The sequence below is a fragment of the Staurois parvus genome, unplaced genomic scaffold (assembly GCF_062004578.1).
Source record: "Staurois parvus isolate SC_StPar_1 unplaced genomic scaffold, SC_StPar_1.0 ptg000152l, whole genome shotgun sequence".
Classification (NCBI taxonomy): Eukaryota; Metazoa; Chordata; class Amphibia; order Anura; family Ranidae; genus Staurois; species Staurois parvus.
In genome coordinates this window covers 1918051-1934552 of record NW_028317948.1, presented here as the reverse complement: position 1 = coordinate 1934552, position 16502 = coordinate 1918051, and the positions used below count along the sequence as shown (strand labels likewise).

At 45.3% G+C, this 16502-nt stretch overlaps 1 protein-coding gene across 1 annotated transcript in view; it reads right to left on the bottom strand.

Moving 5' to 3' along the window:
- Positions 1-10003, bottom strand: part of MOSMO (modulator of smoothened) — a 98109-nt gene extending 88106 nt beyond the window's left edge. The window contains exon 1 of the mRNA XM_089674792.1: positions 9769-10003. Within this exon, the coding sequence (XP_089530918.1) occupies positions 9769-9874 (106 nt within the window). The 5' untranslated portion in view covers positions 9875-10003. The remainder of the gene's footprint in view (positions 1-9768) is intronic.
- Between the last annotated feature and the right edge of the window lie 6499 nt (positions 10004-16502).

Here is a 16502-nt window from a genome sequence, read left to right as displayed (position 1 = left end):
CCGAACTTCTATCACAGGATGTGTGCTTCATTGCACAATGCTTTCCAGAATTCGGGTACTTGTAAAAGACGTATCTAGATCAGTGTTTCAACCTTTTTTCACTCAAGGCACCCTTTGAAATTATGGACAGTCCCGAGGTACCCTTTAAAAATTATAAACAGTCCCAAGGCACCCCATTCTAAAATGGGGTGCATCTAGACTGTCCATAATTTTAAAAGAGCACCGCATTCTAAAGTGTGAAAAACTATTCTAAATAGTTTTATATTACATAGCAACATCCACACATGTAGGACACCCAACAGTGGAGGTGATTTATTCTTCCAAAGCAAATACACTTTTGAACACTGGTACTGACTAGTATTCCAATGTTTCTCTTCTCCCTCAGTTTTTCTTCATCACTGAGCTAATGTGACCCCAGCACTGATGGAGAGGGGCGGGGGAGGGTCAAACAAGGATACTGTGCAGGCAGCCAACATCCACCTTATCAACTGGTGATGTCATTGGTTGTCCAATAGCTAGAAGGTCGTATAAGTGCACAATGAAAACCTATGGCTTTGTGTAACTAAAAGGCAGGCTTGTTCCACCCACTGGCTTGCATACACGTTTTTGGCATTTTTTTAGGCATTCTGCCAAGGCACCCCTGAAGAAACCTCAAGGCACCCCATGTTGTCTGGTCACCTTGGGTGAGAAAGGCTGATCTAGATGCTATTATGTAACCAGAAGCCCCAATTTTTTACAGTTTGTTAAACACACAAATGTCAGGTCCTCATCACTCTCCATGTTATTCATATTCAAGTCTGATTTGCCTATTCCCCTTGCTTTACATACAACATAATCTAGCAAATCTTGCAACATTTTACGGATCACAACCATTTCTAGTAGAAACACAAAATACACTGAGCACTTGAATGAATTTCCTATATTATGTGTCCTAACATTTTTCTAGATCAATGTAAGTAATGAATGTTCTCATTACTCAAACTGCATTGTTCACCAGCCTAATACAGTAATACAGTATAGCCCTTGAAAGTGCGTGGTGCAGCCAGAGGTCAGCATTCATAGTGCAGTCAGAATGACAACAAATAGATCACAATTGGTTGACAGGGAATACTGCACTTCTTACATGCTTCTCTACAATAAAGAAAACCTGTACTGAGACCAAAATGCTGATAATATACATAAGGGGCACCTTTAGATAAAAAACAAACTCTGCAGCTTTGAGTAAAGGTGGGTAATACCCTTGCCATAGGTATAGGCCATTAAAGCGGAAGTATTATTTATTATTATTTAGTATTATTACAGGTACTTATATAGCGCTGTCAATTTACACAGCACTTTACATATATATTGTAGATTCACATCAGTCCCTAACCCCCAAGGGGCGCACAATCTAAGGGCCAATTTAGACAGGTTCCAATTAACCTACCAACATGTCTTTTGGAGTGTGGGAGGAAACTGGAGTACCCGGAGGAAACCCACACAGGCACAGGGAGAACATGCAAACTCCAGGCAGGTGGTGCCATGGCTGGGATTCGAACCAACGACATTAGTACTGCCAGGCGAAAGTGTTAACCATTTAGCCACTGTGCTGCCCAAGTAAAGATCTTCTGTAAAAAAAACTCCATGCAGGCAGGCTTTTATTGCAGAAGAGACATGCACTGTCTCCTCTTCAATAAAATGCTCATACCTACTTGCTCACCATCTTTTCCACCACTGTAAACTGAGCTGTGTATGCACAGGACAGCTTACAGTGCTGGGATGATGGCCTCCTGTGCATGCGCAGAACAGCTTACAGTAACGGGATGATGGCCTCCTTTGCATGCGCAGGACAGCTTACAGTGCCGGCATGATGGCCTCCTTTGCATGCGCAGGACAGCTTACAGTGCCGGCATGATGGCCTCCTCTGCATGCGCAGGACAGCTTACAGTGCCGGGATGGCCTCCTGTGCATGCGCAGGACAGCTTACAGTGCAGGGATGATAGCCTCCTGTGCATGCGCAGGACAGCTTACAGTGCAGGGATGATGGCCTCCTGTGCATGCGCAGGACAGCTTACAGTGCAGGGATGATGGCCTCCTGTGCATGCGCAGGACAGCTTACAGTGCAGGGATGATGGCCTCCTGTGCATGCGCAGGACAGCTTACAGTGCAGGGATGATGGCCTCCTGTGCATGCGCAGGACAGCTTACAGTGCAGGGATGATGGCCTCCTGTGCATGCGCAGGACAGCTTTCAGTGCCGGGATGATGGCCCCCTGTGCATGCGCAGGACAGCTTACAGTGCCGGGATGATGGCCTCCTTCGCATGCGCAGGACAGCTTACAGTGCCGGGATGATGGCCTCCTGTGCATGCGCAGAACAGCTTACAGTGTCGGGATGATGGCCTCCTGTGCATGCGCAGGAGAGCTTACAGTGCCGGGATGATGGCCTCCTCTGCAAGTGCAGGAGTGACGTCACCCCCCGCTGGCCCATGAAGAGGCCTGAAGACCAGAAGAAGATGTACCCACAGAACCGCTGGACAATTAAGTATTGAGATTTTAGTTCCAATTTATAACATACCTCCCAAACGTCCTGTTGGGGAACAGAGCCACAATATCACCCTCCCCTGGAGTGTATTTCTCATCATTCCCAGAGTTCCCCCAGTCATTCACAAAATTAGTAGCCACTTTCAGCATCAGGCATGCATTCCATTCCTAGGAGCATGCACACCACGGTAGCCCCGTAGGACCCTGGAAGCCAATGAGTAATACTAAGATAGGGGGCCAGCAATCCAGGGACTGGGTGAAACTGCAGGAAAAGCAAACTCTAAAACATGAAAGAATTGGACACAATGCAACTTCTGAGGTCAGCTGCTAAAACTGTAGCATTTAAAGCAATAATAAACTCATTATACAAAAAGAAAAAAAAAAAAAAGTCCTTTTTGCAAGGGAATATCATAATGTGCTAATATGCATTGCAAACTAGCACATCATAACAGAGCCTTAGAATGAAGCCCTCCAGTGGCATGCTGTCACTGCTGACAAGGCTTCCATCTTCACCCAGTCCTTCTTCCCGGGTTTGTGGGCTGCGGCTGCTTGAATGGTCAAGCCGCTGACGATGTCACTCCTGCGCACCGGGGTTTCGGCCATGGCACACAGCTTTGAAGGAACGGCACGGGTAGACGTTCCTTCAGAACGCATGAGTCGGTGATCTCACCAGTTGCTGTTCTATAGAATAGCTCCTAAATGGTGTACGTTTGGGAGATATTTATTTTACCTACAGGTAAGCTTTATCGTAAACTCCCCTGTAGGTACAAATAGAAAACGAGTTTACTAGCACTGTAAGCATTGAACCCAGAGACAGTCAGAAATCTGGCAGTTTTACAACTAACTTTTTTAGCCTCCCTAACGGTATTCCCGAGTGTAGCTCGGGGTAAAACGTCAGTACCAAAAGCGGTAACCCCGAGCTACACTCGGGCTTACCATGCGGCGCTGCATAGGGAGTCCCTGCAGACCTTACCTTGTCCTTCGCTCCCGCGATGTGTCCCCTGCAGCATCCCCGGCCATCTCCTCCGGCCGATGCCGGCATCCGGCTTCTGTGTTTTCCGGTCCCTGTGACGTCGGGACGTACGCCAGCGGCGGGAAATTTTAAAATGTTAAAAAATGTAATTTTTTTCAAAAAAAAATTTACATAGCAAAACATTGCTGTTTCAACCCATTTCACATACATTTGTCCCTACTGCTTTGTCCTGTCCCCTGTCTGCATTTTGTCTGTTCTTTCTGCCTGGAAACTGAGAAATGTCCATTGAATCCAAAAAGCGTCCCTTTATGTCAAAAGCGGTTTTAGACCAGCTAGAGAACAGCGATAGTAAATCAGAACCACTTGCAGAATTGAGTGATAATGATTCATGGGGGAAATTCGTCATCAGACACTGAAAACGATTTTGCGACTTTGCTCAGCAATGTGCAAACTTGGCGCTATATTTCAAATTTCAGTGTTTTTGGTTTGATTATATTATTGAATTAAATGTATTATTATTATATTATTTTTTTATGATTATTTATTAAATTATAATTTATGATTTGGTGTTTCAAATTTTTATCATACCCGGGATGTTTACTAGACTCTTGTTCGGACAGATTTCAGTGAGTTATTCCTAAAAATTACAGTCTACAATAAAAAAAACTACATATTTCCATGCAGAATAATGGTACCGCTTTCAGCACCAAAAATCTGAAATAATCACACCGTCAGGGAGGTTAATAAATAAAGGCGTATTGTAAATATCTGAAAACCATCGATTGCTCATGTGAGCCGAGGCTGGTGCCAGGGATGTCTGCCCTCTACATAACCATGCATGTACAATGCAATCCTCTCTCATGGCGACAAACAGCTGAAGGTGCAACAACGGTAAAAACTGAACATAATCAGCAAAGTCTTACTCTGCATTACTAAAGCGACCTTGTTAAGATACAACATCAATAAGTCTAGGTTCACACCTATGCAGATGTTTGATGAGTTTTTGCATTGCATGATGCGCTTTGCATTTTTGATGCGTTTTTTTTTTTTAATTTTTGTTGTTGCTAGGCAGATTTTAAATGCAAAATGTATCAAAAACACATAAAAAACGCAATACATGCTTTTCTGCAGCTTTCCCAGTAAATCTATAGAACCAAAAACGCAATGTTTTGCGTTCAAAAGTGTCCCTAACCCTTCCCATAAAACGCACCGGGTGAAAATGTGGAGATGTGAACCTGTCCCATAGGAAATCATGTTAAATGGACTGTACTGCGTTTCTGAAAAACGCTGCAGGAAGTGCTTAGGTGTGAACCTAGGGTAAGAGACACCCTGTAAATGATAAATTGACACTTACCTGTCCAGTGGGCACCACTATCGAACACTTCCAGTGCGTCATATCTAGCCTCCTGCAGGGCACTGTGGTTCCCCCCTTCTTGGACATTACGTCACCTGCAAGACACTCTGGGTTCACCCCTCAGCAACTGTGTCCTGTAGTGGCGTGATAGCCAGGTGGGAAGAAGCACAATGCATAGCAGGAATACGATATCCAAACGATTCTAGAAGTGCCAGCCACCAGAGGAGCCAATCACTACGCAGGATAGGGCAGCCTGGACAGGTAAGTATTCAATACATTCCTTTACAGGATGGCTGTTCAATGTTTTATCCCATTAACACCTGTCCACTGTGATCTTTAATTACCTATCATCACAACTGTTCACCAAGTGACCCTCCTAGCGATGAAATGTGAGAGCCTATAGGCATTGGTGGGCGTCTTGGCATGAGGAAATCACAACACCACCACTAGGATCACCGCCAGATCAGATCCTCAGCAATTTCAAAGATGGTTCAAAGATGGTTCTCTCATCTAGCAGTAATACATTCCTACAATAAACCTGTTTCAGATCTGCATCTCTCTTTGTACATCACCAGGACTACTCATCACTGCTGCTCTCTGACCACTACTCGCTGTACATCACCATGACTCCTCATCACTGCTGCTCTCTGACCACTACTTGCTGTACATCACCAGGACTCCTCATCACAGTTACTCTCTGACCACTACTCACTGTACATCACCATGACTCCTCATCACAGCTACTCTCTGACCACCACCACTACTCGCTGTACATCACCATGACTCCTCATCACAGCTACTCTCTGACCACTACTCGCTGTACATCACCATGACTCCTCATCACAGCTACTCTCTGACCACTACTCGCTGTACATCACCATGACTCCTCATCACAGCTACTCTCTGACCACCACCACTACTCGCTGTACATCACCAGGACTCTTCATCACAGCTACTCTCTGACCACCACCACTACTCGCTGTACATCACTAGGACTCCTCATCACAGCTGCTCTCTGACCACTACTCACTGTACATCACCATGACTCCTCATCACAGCTACTCTCTGACCACTACTTGCTGTACATCACCATGACTCCTCATCACAGCTACTCTCTGACCACCACCACTACTCGCTGTACATCACCAGGACTCCTCATCACAGCTGCTCTCTGACCACTACTTGCTGTACATCACCATGATTCCTCATCACAGCTATTCTCTGACCACCACCACTACTCGCTGTACATCACCAGGACTCCTCATCACAGCTACTCTCTGACCACCACCACTACTCGCTGTACATCACCAGGACTCCTCATCACAGCTACTCTCTGACCACTACTTGCTGTACATCACCATGATTCCTCATCACTGCTACTCTCTGACCACCACCACTACTCGCTGTACATCACCAGGACTCCTCATCACAGCTACTCTCTGACCACTACTCACTGTATATCACCATGACTCCTCATCACTGCTGCTCTCTGACCACTACTTGCTGTACATCACCATGACTCCTCATCACTGCTACTCTCTGACCACTACTCACTGTACATCACCATGACTCCTCATCACAGCTGCTCTCTGACCACTACTCGCTGTACATCACCATGACTCCTCATCACAGCTACTCTCTGACCACTACTCGCTGTACATCGCCATGACTCCTCATCACTGCTGCTCTCTAACCACTACTCGCTGTACATCGCCATGACTCCTCATCACAGCTACTCTCTGACCACTACTCGCTGTACATCGCCATGACTCCTCATCACAGCTACTCTCTGACCACTACTCGCTGTACATCGCCATGACTCCTCATCACAGCTACTCTCTGACTACTACTCGCTGTACATCGCCATGACTCCTCATCACTGCTGCTCTCTGACCACTACTCGCTGTACATCACTATGACTCCTCATCACTGCTGCTCTCTGACCACTACTCCCTGTACATCACCATGACTCCTCATCACTGCTACTCTCTGACCACTACTCGCTGTACATCACCATGACCCCTCATCACAGCTACTCTCTGACCACCACCACTACTCACTGCACATCACCATTGTTCTCTGAACACAAGCACTTCTAGCACACCATCATCACTCCCCGCTAATCACCATCACTCTCTGATCACATTGCTCCTTGTACATCATGACTGCTGTCTGAATACAACCACTACTCTTTGTACGCCACCTTCACCCCCTGCACAGTACCATCGCTCCCTGTACATCACATTACTTTTTGTACATCAGTCTGTGATCTCCATTGTTTTCTGACCACCACCACTGTTTGTGCACATCACCATTGCTCCTAACACTACTTATTACCACTGCTCTCTGATCATCACCACTATACCATACACATTACCACTACACTTCGCAACCCATCGTCGCTACCTGCACACCACCATCGGTTCCTATTACATCTCCATTGCTTTGTACACCATTTTAGCTCCTTGCACTCTTTATCACCACTGCACTCTCAACACCACCATTACTCTTTGGGCACCACCATCACTTCTTGCACATCAGCACTGCTGTCTGATCACATCGCTCCTTGTGCATCATGATTGCTCCTTGCACTCCTTATTACCATTACATTCTGAACATCACCACTATTCTCTGCACACATCTTACGTCTTTCATATCGTTCCTTTCACTCCTTATCACCAGTGCTCCTTGCACTCCTTATTACTATTGCTCTCTGGTATCACCACCACAGTATACACATCACTATCACTCCCTGTACAACACAGTTTCTCTCTGAACACCACTAGTACTCTTTGCACACAACCATCACAATTCATTTCTGATCACCACCACTACTCACTGCACATCACCAATTCTCTATACACATCCCCTCTGCTACTTGTACAACATCACTCCTTCTCCCCCTGGCTCTATACACACACCACATCTCTTTACACACAACCCCCCCCAACATTGCCCCCTGTACATCACATCACTTCTTGCACATCACTACAGCTCTGTGATCACCATCGTTCCTTATCACCAATGCTCTCTTAAAAACACTATTCCCTGATCATCACCATCACTCCCGGATCACATTTCTCCTATCACATCACCATCACTCCTTATCACCATTGCTCTCTGAACGCCACCACTACTCCTTGAGCACAACCACTGTTCTTCACACATCACCCTCCGATTACATTGTGCCTTGTGCATCATGATTGCTACTTGCACTCCTTATTACCATTGCTTTCTGATCACTACCACTACTCTTTGCACACCACCATCACTGCGTGACCACATTATCGCTCATCACCATCGCTGTTGTGACCACATCACTGCTTATCACCATCGCTGTTGTGACCACATCACTGCTTATCACCATCGCTGTTGTGACCACATCACTGCTTATCACCATCGCTGTTGTGACCACATCACTGCTTATCACCATCGCTGTTGTGACCACATCACTGCTTATCACCATCGCTCTCTGACCACATCACTGCTTATCACCATCGCTCTCTGACCAAATCACTGCTTATCACCATCGCTCTCTGACCAAATCACTGCTTATCACCATCGCTCTCTGACCACATCACTGCTTATCAACTTTGCTCTCTGACCACATCACTGCTTATCAACTTTGCTCTCTGACCACATCACTGCTTATCACCATTGCTCTCTGACCACATCACTGCTTATCACCATCCCTGAGTGACCACATCACTGCTTATCACCATTGCTCTCTGACCACATCAGTGCTTATCACCATTACTCTCTGACCACATCACTGCTTATCACCATCCCTGAGTGACCACATCACTGCTTATCGCCATTGCTCTCTGACCACATCACTGCTTATCACCATTGCTCCCTGACCACATCACTGCTTTTCACCATCCCTGCATGACCACATCACTACTTATCACCATCCCTGAATGACCACATCACTGCTTATCACCATCCCTGAATGACCATATCACTGCTTATCACCATCCCTGAATGACCATATCACTGCTTATAACCATCACTGAATGACCACATCACTGCTTATCACCATCCCTGAATGACCACATCACTGCTTATCACCATCCCTGAATGACCACATCACTGCTTATCACCATCCCTGAATGACCACATCACTGCTTACCCCCATTATTCTCTGACCACATCACTGCTTATCACCATTGCTCTCTGATCACCATTGCTCTCTGATCACATCACTCCTTATCACCATTGCTCTCTGATCACATCACTCCTTATCACCATTGCTCTCTGATCACATCACTGCTTATCACCATTGCTCTCTGATCACATCACTGCTTATCACCATTGCTCTCTGATCACATCACTGCTTATCACCATTGCTCTCTGATCACATCACTGCTTATCACCATTGCTCTCTGATCACATCACTGCTTATCACCATTGCTCTCTGATCACATCACTGCTTATCACCATTGCTCTCTGATCACATCACTGCTTATCACCATTGCTCTCTGATCACATCACTGCTTATCACCATTGCTCTCTGATCACATCACTGCTTATCACCATTGCTCTCTGATCACAACACTCCTTATCACCATTGCTCTCTGATCACATCACTGCTTATATCACCATTGCTCTCTGATCACATCACTGCTTATCACCATTGCTCTCTGATCACATCTCTGCTTATCACCATTGCTCTCTGATCACCATCACACTGTGCACTCCTCATCACCAATTCTCTCCGCACATCCCCTCTGATCACCATTGCTCTTCCTCCATCACTCCCTCTCCCTTGGCTCTACCCCCCACCTCTGTTCTTTGGACATCCCATTCCCCCATACACATGCCATCGCTGTGCTCTCCTGGCCCGGTGGGATCGGACAGCCCGGCCAGTGTCCGCACACCCCGCTCCCTGCCCGTCCTCTCCCCGGTGCCCCCCGCTCACCCGCAGACTCGCCGGTGTTGATCCAGTCCGGGTTGGCGATGCTGGCGATGGCGAAGATATCGGCGGCCAGAAACAGACATCCTGATATAATGGTCAGTTTATCCATATCTTTCCCCCCCCGCCGCTGCCCGCTCCCCTCTCACACGGAGGGGGGAGATCCCTCCGCATACAAGACAAACAACCCAGCGCTGAGGACCGGGCCGGACACTGCCCCGGAACTCGATCCCCTTCTCCGGAGAGACCCCCGGAAGTAAACATGACTCACTGGTCCTCCCCCTCCACCTCCCCCCAACCTGCTGGCTGCGGCGGCTCCCAGTCACTCTGTTACTACGGAAGCTGACAGAGGCCATGTCTGCCTAGCAACAAGGAGCGCCGTCTGAGTGCTGTGCGCTCCTCCAGCTGCTCACTTGCAGTTCACACTTGTCACTGTTCTCTCCTAGGTGTTTGTATGATGGAGGGGACACCAGCACACGACTGGATGGATGCTGCTTGTGACTGCCAGGATATTGTACAAAATACAACCCAGAAACAAATGGCACAAAATGGGGGGATAGTCTATATATATATATCTATATTAGTTATTATTCAGGATTTAGTCTAGGTTCACACTTATGCAGGTTACGTTTGAGGCATTTCTGCATTGCGTTTTGCGTAGCGTTTTGGCTCTTGCGGTTTTTCTGTGTTTTTGATGCGTTTTTCCTTGTTGATAGGCAGATTTAGAACACATCAAAAACGCAATACAATGCAGCATTCCCATTGAAGTCTATAGAACCAACAATGCACCGTGTTGCATTCAAAAAAGTCCCTGACCCATTCCAAAAAACGCACTGGGTGAAAACGTGGAGATGTGAACCTGTCCCATAGGAAATCATGTTAAATGGACTGTACTGCGTCTCTGCAAAACACGGCAGGAAACGCTTAAGTGTGTAGGGTTATATAGTGCCAACAGCACAGTGCTTTACACCATGAGGGCAGAACGTGGGACATACTAAAATGAATGACGGAAGGAAATGCCCATAGAGAATGATGAAACAGAAGGGAATGCCAATAGAGAATAATGGAACAGAAGGGAATCCCCATAGAGAATGATGGAACAGAAGGGAATGCCCATAGAGAATAATGGAACAGAAGGTAATGCCCATAGAGAATAATGGAACAGGAGGAATCCCCATAGAGAATAATGGAACAGAAGGGAATCCCCATAGAGAATGATGGAACAGAAGGGAATGCCCATAGAGAATAATGGAACAGAAGGGAATGCCCATAGAGAATAATGGAACAGAAGGGAATGCCCATAGAGAATGATGGAACAGAAGGGAATGCCCATAGAGAATAATGGAACAGAAGGGAATGCCCATAGAGAATAATGGAACAGAAGGGAATGCCCATAGAGAATGATGGAACAGAAGGGAATGCCCATAGAGAATAATGGAACAGAAGGGAATGCCCATAGAGAATGATGGAACAGAAGGGAATGCCCATAGAGAATGATGGAACAGAATGGAATGCCCATAGAGAATGATGGAACAGAAGGGAATGCCCATAGAGAATGATGGAACAGAAGGGAATGCCCATAGAGAATGATGGAAGAGAAGGGAATCCCCATAGAGAATGATGGAGCAGAAGAGAATCCCCATAGAAAATGATGGAACAGAAGGGAATCCCCATAGAGAATGATGGAACAGGAGGGAATCCCCATAGAGAATGATGGAACAGGAGGGAATGCCCATAGAGAATAATGGAACAGGAGGGAATGCCCATAGAGAATAATGGAACAGAAGGGAATGCCCATAGAGAATAATGGAACAGGAGGGAATCCCCATAGAGAATAATGGAACAGAAGGGAATGCCCATAGAGAATAATGGAACAGAAGGGAATGCCCATAGAGATTGATGGAACAGAAGGGAATGCCCATAGAGAATGATGGAACAGAAGGGAATGCCCATAGAGAAAAATGGAACAGAAGGGAATGCCCATAGAGAATAATGGAACAGAAGGGAATGCCCATAGAGAATAATGAAACAGAAGGATAGAGAGAAAACAGGTGGCGCGCACACTTAGTGCATTATCTAAGGTTAATTGTAGGAATGAAATAATAAAAACATACTCACAGACGAAGCATGTATCTAAAAAGCATAGAAAAATGACAATGGCCACAACAGCGGGCAAGGTGTTCTCACTGTCAGTGCGGTCAAATGGCTGACGCGTTTCGGGGACGAATCCCTTTCCTCAGAGCTGATGACCAACCTCTGATGCTGATGTATGATGTATGGACAGAAAGAGCTTCGCTGTTGAGGCTTTTTAGATACATGCTTCGTCTGTGAGTATGTTTTTATTATTTCATTCCTACAATAAACCTTGGATAATGCACTAGGTGTGTGCGCCACCTGTTTTCTCTTTTTCTCTCTATCCAGTGGCTGAATTCCCTGTTTGAGGAGGGCTGCACCCCTGGAACATTTCCTTTGGTTGTCGCTGTCCTGGTACCCTTGGCTTCCCTTTTGGCTGTGCATATCCTGAGGCGCTGGAGAGTACATACGATATAATGGAACAGAAGGGAATGCCCATAGAGAATAATGGAACAGAAGGGAATGCCCATAGAGAATAATGGAACAGAAGCGAATGCCCATAGAGAATACTGGAGTCAGAACCATTAGACATATCACATACAGTATAGAAGGCATACTCTGCAAAGTCAGTGGTGATGTTAATAATAGACTAATGTTTTCTATGGAATGAGAAGGGTGAATGACAGAAGGGAATGCCCCGCAGAATATAATGGGAAGCAAAATATGAATGTACTTGCAGAAAAATCTGTGTCACGTAGCAAATTAACCTTTCCCACAGGTGATCCTCAAGTAGAGTAGCAGATTGTAAAATTGAAATCATTTGGGATTATATCTGTTTTCTATGGAATGATAGGTGAATGACACAAAGGAATGTGCCCATAGAGTATAATGGAAAGTATAATGTTACCTGGCGTCAGAACTAGTCAACATTCAGCACAGTGGCTAAATGGTTAGCACTTCTGCCTGGCAGTACCAGGGCTGTTGGTTCAAATCCCAACCATGGCACCACTTGCCTGGTGTTTGCATGTTGTGCCTGTGTGGGTTTCCTCCGAGTACTCTGCTTTTCTCCCACACTCCAAAGACATGCTGGCAGGTTAATTGGATCCTGTCTAAATTGGCCCTAGTATGTGTATGTATGAACGTAAATTAGGGACTTTACATTGTACGCCCCTTGAAGGGTAGAGACTGATTTGAAAGTACAATGTATATGTAACGTGCTGTGTAAATTGACGGTGCTATATAAGTACCTGTAATAAATAAAAACATTCAAAATAAATCTTTAGCAGAAATACTTTCCACATTCAGTGGTGATGACATTGAGATGAAGTGGGATTATCATTGGTTTCTATGGAATGACAAAGGTAGAGTAGCAGATGGTAAATTGAAATAATTTGGGATTATAGCTGTTTTCTATGGCATGACAAAAAGGAATGCCCATAGAGTATAATGGGAAGTAAATGTGACTTTAGATTCGAAGCATTAGACATATCAAATCAATTCGTAGAAGATTATAGTTGTTTTCTATTGGGATTATAGTTGTTTTCTATGGAATGACAAAGGTGAATGACAAAAGAGAATGCCCATAGAGTATAATGGGAGCCAAGATGTGACCTGGAGTCAGAACCAGGGCCTTGGATAAGTCCTCCTGTACGGAGCCTGCAGAGGGAGCTATATAGGGGATCAGTTCCAGTAATTGCCCCCCCCCCACCACACCCATCACCCGCCCTGTGCACCATCCTGTGTGCCCCCATCCCCACAGTGCTGTCGGCTTCCCTCCTCTCCTTCCCACCAGCAGCTGCAAGCACAAAAGAGGATCCTTCAGGTTAGAGGGGGGGGGGGTCTAGTAAATATGTCGAATTTACCAGCCCCTTCCTTTCCTGAATTACCACAATGTGTTTATTCATAACTGAAGCATAGTAAACTGTGTTTTTAATTTTTTTTTTCGGGGGGGGGGGGGGAGGCTGTCAGGTTGGCTGTATGGGACCCCATGGTTTCTAACAGCAGCCCTGGATCTCTTGATCTAGAACAATTACAGCCTCAACTGCCAGAAGAATTGTTCAGGATATAAAGAAAAACCTACAGGCAATCCCAGGAGAAATACAGACTGCTCTTGAAAAAGATGGTATGGTTGTTTCAAGGAGCACAATACGACGATACTTGAACAAAAATGAGCTGCATTGTTGAGTTGCCAGATAGAAGCCTTTACTGTGCTAATGCCACAAAAACACCCAGTTACAATATGCCTGACAACACCTTGATACACCTCACAGCTTCTGGCACACTGTAATCTGGAGTGACGAGACAAAAATAGAGCGTTATTGGCACAAACATAAGTGCTATGTTTGGAGAGGGGTCAAAAAGGCCTATAGTGACAAGAATACCATCCCTACTGCGAAGCATGGTGGTGGCTCACTGATGTGTTGAGGGTGTGTGAGCTCAAAAGGCATGTTTGCTGCAAAAACAACACTGCACATCACCAAAAGAACACCATACCCACAGTGAAGCATGGTGGTGGCAGCATCATGCTTTGGGACTGTTTTTCTTCAGCTGGAACTGGGGCCTTAGTCAAGGTAGAGGGACTTATGAACAGTTCCAAATACCAGTCAATATTGGCACAAAACCTTCAGGCTTCTGCTAGAAAGCTGAACAGGAAGAGGAACTTCATCTTTCAGCATGACAACGACTCAGAGCATACATCCAAATCAACAAAGCAATGGCTTCACCAGAAGAAGAAAGTTTTGGAATGGCCCAGCCAGAGCCCAGACCTAAATCCGATCGAAAATCTGTGGGGTGATCTGAAGAGGGCTGTGCACAGGATATGCCCTCGCAATCTGACAGATTTGCAGTGTTTTTGCAAGGAAGAGTGGGCTAATATTGCCAAGTCAAGATGTGTCATGCTGGTAGACTCATACCCAAAAAGACTGAGTGCTGGAATCAAATCAAAAGGTGCTTCAACAAAGTATTAGTTTAAGGGTGTGCACACTTATGCAACTATATTATTTTAGTTTTTTATTTTTTACTTCCCTTCACCTAAAAGATTTCAGTATGTTGTTCAACTGAGTTGTACAGTTTATAGGTTACATTAAAGGTGGAAAAAGTTCTGAAATGTCTCATTTGTCTCATTTTTTTTACATCACAGAAACCTGACATTTTAACAGGGGGTGTGTAGACTTTTTATATCCACTGTATACCACCTGCAAACATTTCAGGGCCTCATACACAACTATTACAAAAGACTGTACGCTGTCATTGATGCTAAAGGGGGTGTTACACAGAATTAAGAACTAAATGTATGCAGACTTTTGAACAGGGGTCATATAATTTATTTACTTGTCATGTTTTGTTTTATGATTGTGCTATTTTGTTAAAATGGTACTGTATATTACCAATTCTCCAAGGGTATGCAAACTTTTGAGCACAACTTTATCAGCTGACCCAAGGAGGAGGTGTAGATTAAGAGTAAGAGAGGTCCAAGGACAAAACCTTGGGCAACCCTAATGGAAAAAGGAATAAGAGAGGAGTTGTAAGTGACATGGAAGATGATATGAGATAGGTAAGATAACCAACAAAAAGTACAGCCATAAATACCAAGGGATTGGAGTTTTTTATGAGAGGGTGGTTAACTGTATCAAAGGCAGCAATGAGGGCCAAGAGTAAGAGCACAGAATAGTGTTTTTTTGTTAATAAATTGTTTGTTAGTTTTAGGAAAGCAGTTTCTGTGACTTGTTGCAGGCAAAATCCAGGTGGAGGGGGATCAAGAAGGTTATTCTCAATGAGGTGACAGCTCATGAGATGGGTCTTAAATTGTCAAGATTGGTGGGGTCCAGTGAGGGCTTTTTAAGTATGGGGGTGACCAGTGCATGATTTAAAGGGTTGGGGAAGATTCCAGTAGAGAGGGATATACTGTATATACAATATATATATATATATATATATATATTGGCAGTGTGGGCTATACCCCAGGATTCTCATCCAGGCAGGTTGAGGGGCTCCAGGGGGTTTGCTTAATGCAGAGAAAACTGGATTTTCTGTTACCTCATTGTTTTCTAAAGTCCATGTTGGGACCTGGTTCCTGGAGATTTCAAAGAGATCCGGGTGGGATGAAATCTCCTGTCCTGGGTCCAGGGTTTGTGAACAGCCAGCACACTGATTACACAGGTGTGTGCAGGCCTTTTTGGAGAGGCCTTACCATGGTTCTGGGCTCCACCCCGGAAGACATGAGATCATTTCCCAGGAGTTAGGAGAGCTCCACCTAGGAGAGGTGGGAGCCAGAGCATCAAGGGGCTGCTAGCCATGTGTAGAAAAGAGTCTGCAGGAGGCAGACGAGAGCCTGAAGTGGAAGGCAAGAACGGCTGTATTGTATGTATAAGCCAGGAGGCTGAATGTCTATTTGTTTGGAAGAGTGAAATGTTGGAAACCCATGTGAGGGAAATCTATGAGTTTGATTTATGGAACTTTCTTTTAAATAAAAATGGGCAAGAACAGCCCTTAAAAAAGAGAAGAAAGCAAGTGGTGGTGTCCTTTAAAGCCCTACCCTTGATGCTAGTTCTCACAATATATATATACACAAAGGTTCTTCAAAAAGTTTCTGCGCTTTTATATTTAAAGCTTTGTGGCCATTGCAATGTGAACAGACCTGAGCGGTCGCCATGTCCACTTGTAGGTAG